This window comes from Lactuca sativa, chromosome 3 (genome assembly GCF_002870075.4).
Source record: "Lactuca sativa cultivar Salinas chromosome 3, Lsat_Salinas_v11, whole genome shotgun sequence".
NCBI classification, from domain to species: domain Eukaryota; kingdom Viridiplantae; phylum Streptophyta; class Magnoliopsida; order Asterales; family Asteraceae; genus Lactuca; species Lactuca sativa.
In genome coordinates, this window is record NC_056625.2 from 172,644,670 (window position 1) to 172,650,593 (window position 5,924).

The 5,924-nt window shown below is 34.0% G+C and overlaps 1 protein-coding gene across 1 annotated transcript; it reads right to left on the reverse strand.

The window, feature by feature from the left end:
- Nucleotides 1-667: 667 nt before the first annotated feature.
- Nucleotides 668-2,484, reverse strand: LOC111885313 (mini zinc finger protein 2). Its single transcript, XM_023881575.3, has one exon. It carries the CDS (start codon nucleotides 1,178-1,180, stop codon nucleotides 884-886), a length of 297 nt encoding a protein of 98 aa, XP_023737343.1. The 5' UTR covers nucleotides 1,181-2,484; the 3' UTR covers nucleotides 668-883.
- Between the last annotated feature and the right edge of the window lie 3,440 nt (nucleotides 2,485-5,924).

The window sequence follows — 5,924 nt, forward strand, 5'->3', positions numbered from 1 at the left end:
CCATATGCATGCTCGATTAATTTTTTGGTCTCATTGTACAATTTTCACCAAACTCCCCAAACAAATCGACAATTTGTACGCAGTCTTTGATCCTCCCCGAGTAATAAACCAGACCAAATTAATTCATGGTATTATTTTAGCTTTTGTGGCTACAATTTTAAAGACACTTAAAAGGGTCCGTTACTAAAGTCTGGGCATTATCCAAGTTCATTTAATTAGGCCTTTAACATATCTTTGTCAATTAGGTACATGCATTTGTCGTTTATCTTCTTCTTTCCTAAAATGGAAAGACGAACATGCGAAACATACGTCATCTTACTTTCTACACCCTATTTTTGTGCATAAATTTTTACGACCTATAACTTTAATATTACTGAAAGCTTCAAGAGAACTTATTTATTATCCTAGAATAGACACGTGCATTCCTGTATAATTTTTTTTATTTTGTTAATGTATATCTCCGTTGAGTGATGTATTAACTTGATCAAATATTTATTTGTGTAATTTAGCGTAATTAACTGTAGAATGTAAAGGCTCGAAAGATCTCTGATAAAGTTATGTATCCTGTTCATAATGAATCATAAGATCGACTGAAAAACCCACTCGATCAAATTACGAGATTAGATTACTATGAAAGCTTCATATAAACCAGGTAAGAGTTAAGGAGTAAAGTGAATATTAAAGAGATTTATAAACGACAGACAAAAGTAACCTAATTTTACATTAACTCACCCAACTCTCATTTACATACGCTAAAAGACAAAACCATAAACACACACACAAGAAGACAAACAAAAAACGCACACATAAACACACACATTGCAGTATAAATAGGAGGTGTGTTTCATAACCATAAGGAGACGTGTGGTTGAAGTTCTTGTTTTCACTCACAGTCGCTGCTACTAACAGCTTCAGTTTCCACCACCCTTCTATGGAAGTTGCGGTGGCAGCCACAGGCGGCACACGTAAGTGAAGCCTCAGTGTCCTCCTCCTCACTCGCCGCCATGAATTCCCGACACCCATCAACAGCATACCCACCAACGTTGGCTGCATGGTTTCTTTGACACTCGCCATATCTCACATGAACCCTCATCGTGTTCGATGAGTTAGCTGAATCCATTGACGGTGGTGGTGGTGGTAGTGGTTCTTCCCTTTTCAACACAACTCGTCTTTTCGTCATTTCTGTAGAGAAAAGATGTCTTTTTTGTTTCTTAACTAGCGTAACCCTAAAAGGGATTATTTATAGGCTGTAAAGCTTTTCACTAACCTTAAGAATATATTTGATTAGTTTCACTTTTCACCCTTACTATTTGATTATGTTGCCATTCTTAACCTTACTGTTTTTATTAATCACAATTAGACCTTTGTGTTTTTTTTTGTAAGGATACTACGGCAGAATTATAGTTTAAGTTTTGGTTAGAAGAAGTATGCATGTGTGCTTCCACATGTATATGCGATCTTAGCTATCTATTGGCACATGTATGTTTCTAAGAATATTTCCTTGTTTCTTTTTTTAGCCTTAATTTTACCCTTTTTTCGAAATCTATTTCTTTTTTTGTCTTAAAAATTATAGTATATATTAGATATTTTACAGACTACTTTTACAATTTCGTGAAGTCGATTTTTGAAATTTGTTACCGCCTTTGAGTAATATTTATTACATATATCAATTTCTTGAGAAAAGAATGATCAATTGTCCGAATAGATATGTACCCTCTTAGCAAAATAGAGGACTAATATATAGTCTATAATCTATTTATTTTCAAAACCCTCTACTTTAGAGTTGGTATTATATATAGAAAAAGTGAATGACTCAGAAGTTATGCCAAGATAATATGCCCAAAAGTGTTTGGTTTAAAAGGAATTCAGATTGGCAAAATACTTATAGGAGGAAGCATGTTACCTCAAATCGTCAAGACTTATCCTTAGAATAAGCTTAATCACGAGTTTGAAGTTGGATATTATCCGTAACAATATTAGTATGATTTACTATGTTGACAACAAAATTTCTTGCGTTTTAGACAGAAAAATTGAAATTATGTCCAGAATGTAAGAAGAGTAAAAAGACAAGGGTTGTAAGTGAAAGTGTCATTTATCTAAGTGATGGGTAATAATGTATAATAGTTAATTAGGTGACAAAACACCCTCTAGAGTGGTCCAATTATGAATCGATTACCCAAATGTTAGGGATCGGCTAAAAAAGACATCCCAAATGTTAACAACTCATTAAGCATAGAACAAAAGTGTTTCCTTCTTTTTGAAGGGATAAACGAAAAAAACTAGTCATTAATAGACTTTCATTTCATCTAGATTGTTGAACTGCCCAAGAACAACTAAGCTACTAAACTCGTAATTTATATTTTTGGTTATCCTTTTCAGAACATTTTTATAATGCATGAAATCAAACAAAGAGAAAAAGTGATTCCATATTATTATTAATTAGGAGGATCTGATTGACTGGAAGTCATGCGTAAGCCCTAATAACTCAATGCACCAAATACGACATTTAATTTCATTTGACTTGTTGAAATGACCAAAAAAGTATAAAGATTATTAGATTTTCGGATGGCAAGAGTGTCTTTATTTTACTAATTTGTTTTTTGGATGGCAAGAAGATAAGTTGCGATAAATGAGGATATAATTGAAATGAGCAATTAACTTATATTATACGATGTAATTGTGAATAAAATACGAATTTTCATTCATTAGATTTGTGAAACGACCAAAAACGATAAAAGCTTTAAGGTACTCGCTTTTTAATTTTTTTTACTTTTCTTTCTAAAATGGGCTAATTAAACATCTGGGGTTAATTCAATGTATCATATATTAATTTCCTCAGTTTGGATGTGACATTAGGGTTCTATCTTCAATGAATCTAATTAATTGATTATGGTAATTGGGCTTGGTTTTCTTTTAATTGAGTAATGACAAACTAATGGGTAATGTGTAATCTCACCATTTTAAGAAAAATAAATTGACTAAGAATAAAGATTAAATGAATCAATATCAAATTTGTGCAGCTCTCATGGGATTGTTGCTTGTATGCTTACGCATTTTAGGCACTTCTATCAAATTAATATTCCTTCAAAGTACTTCTATTAATTGAAATATTCAGCGACTCGAGTATAACTTTAACTCTTATAGCTTAGCAATATCAAGATAAGGTGCCCTTCAACCAATCAAAGTATTTTCCGACGATGATCAAGTTAACCTAGGTTTCTGGTGTTGACTTGTGACTAATTTCCTCATTCTTCCATTGGTGTGGTGGTGGAGGGATAGGGTATACCATAATGATTGGCGTTCGTTGTGAGTATTTCCTTAGCATGTAAGTTACGTGTATAGATGGGAGAAGGCTGTGAAGACCCATCATTTTCTCTAGGACATATGCATGAAGAATTATGCCGTTGACTCTAATAACAAAACCATCAAATGACAAATCTATAACGTCCCAAAAAATCAAACCAAAATTGTTATTTATAATGGGGTTGGCTAAAAAGACATCCTAATTTGCCATATAGACATCCTAATTACTTTTTGAAATATTTTTATCGATTTAAATTGTATTGTTTTCCGAAAAAACTGATTATAAGTAGTTAATTATTGGTTGACTATGAGAACCACAAAAGATTAAGCGTCCTAAGAACCCCCATTAGTTAGTAGTATATTTACATGATATTCTTATAAAACATGTGAAAATCTTAATTTTTTTCTCTTTTCGATACATAAAGGGCAAAATTGTAATTTTTGCAGTATAATATTTTCATTCTTATATGCTCTCATATTTAAAGACACAACTTATATAAATTACAAGTTTATACCGTTTATTTATAACTTAATTAATAAAATTCACAACTTAATATTAACCCATTTTATAATAATTCACAAACTCAAAAAAATCAAAAATTCAAAGTCTACTACTACCGTCACCGCACGCTGCCACCAACCACCTATAGCAACTTCGCAGCCATTATTTTCTTCTAAATCAGATTCGTAAACAAAGTCATGCATTAATAACTTATATATTATATTCATAGTGTAATAAAACCATTTATTTCACTCATTTTGAATTTAATGCAAAATTATTATTAAAACTAATGTATTCTTACATACTTATACAACACAAAAAATAAATATATTTAGAAAAAAATTATCAAAAAAATTTATACATAAATCATTCATATATTAAATTGTGAATTTAATATATTACGTCGTGAATAAAATTTACATTATTTCAAAAGCAAACAAAAAAAATTATAAAATAATCATAACTTAATGTCAATTCATTCACAGCTTAATACAATTAACTCATAATTTAATATACAAAATTCACAGCTTAATTTAGTCAGTTCATAGTCTAAGAAGAAAATACACAGTTTAATGCAGTCAATTCACAGTTTAAAACACAAAAATTCCAGTTTAGTACATAAAATTCAAAGTTTATTACGCAAAAAGTATGCATCCATAACATATTTTCAACTTAACACTCTTTATATAGTCAATTCAAAGTTTATACACAAAACTTATAGCTTAATACAAATAACTTCATGTAACACCCGGAATTCCAGGTATCCCATTTTAATTAATTATTTTGCGTCAAGAATAGGAACTCGACGAGTTGGCGCTTAAACTCGTCGAGTAGGATCGCGATTACTAACTGGATTTAATGAATGGACTTGACGAGTCGACTAGTAGACTCGACGAGTCCGCACTGTGGACATAAACCCTAAATCTTCAGGCATGTGCCCTATTTAAAGGACCTTATGGCCCTCATTTGCGGCCACCTTCACCCTTGAGAGCACCAGAGCACCTGAGGGCGTTGTGTATGTGTGTGTGAGAGAGAGAGAGAGAGAGAATAAGCCATTTTCATCAATCTCGTGTATTTGGTGATCTACTTGAATCTAGGGTTTTCTTATGCCTTGTTTAGCTTGGAATTCGAAGTATATGAGGTCCCAGGGTGGAGTTCTTCTTAGATCTGGACCTTAAAAGGTCTAGAGAGTCCTATCTACCCTGCTTTATGCTATTCCATTAGAGATATGAACCTAGGTTGCCATTTTAGAGTCTATTTCACCAAAAGAAGCATTATGAACGTTGCATGAGTGTAAAGGTCGGACCTTTACGTGATATTTGAGTACGATAAGGTCAGATCTATAAGTTAGAGAAACAGATCTGACCTCAGAAGGTCATTTGGGTGTTGCCAAGGAAGGAACTCGCCGAGTCCATAAGGGAACTCGACGAGTCGAGTCGGGGTTGCCCCGCGATTCATTACCAGTGGTAACTCGTCGAGTGGAAGGTTCACTCGACGAGTCATGTGAGACCTTAGAAGGATTCAGAAGATACGCTTGGACTCACCGAGTCACCTATGTGCACTCGACGAGTCTGGTCAAAGTTTGACCGTTGACTAGAGTTGACTTTCGTTGACCTTGGGGTTTTGGTCAAGCTGATTCAAGAGAGGGCAGAGAGGGGTAGAATGGTCTTCTACCCATTATTATATATGAGAACCTGAGAGGATTTTGATTAGAGATGTTATTCTGTTGATAGGAGGAGGCTAGGTCGGGATATTCGAGCACGCGAGTTTAACTGACTTCATACGAGGTGAGTCTTCTCACTATACTTTACCTAGAGTGGTAATTACGTGTGACCGGAAGGTCTTATGTGCTATGTGTAGAATGCGGTGTATGTTGTAATATGATATGTATGTGCTATGTTATGTTATGAGTAGTATGGTATGGACCGGAAGGTCATTATGATATGGACCGGAAGGTCAACAGTGTATGGACTGGAAGGTCAAGATGATCAGGACCGGAAGGTCATTATGTGTAGGACTAGAAGGTCTACCAGGGTTGGGACGGAAGTCCCCTGAGAAACATGGATCGGAAGGTCCCATAGAGCTATGGCCTTGATTGGCGTATGTGTTGTATGTGGTA

Coding starts and splice junctions, on each gene's coding strand:
- LOC111885313 (XM_023881575.3), bottom strand. CDS start 1,180: ATGACGAAAAGACGAGTTGTGTTGAAAAGGGAAGAACCACTACCACCA.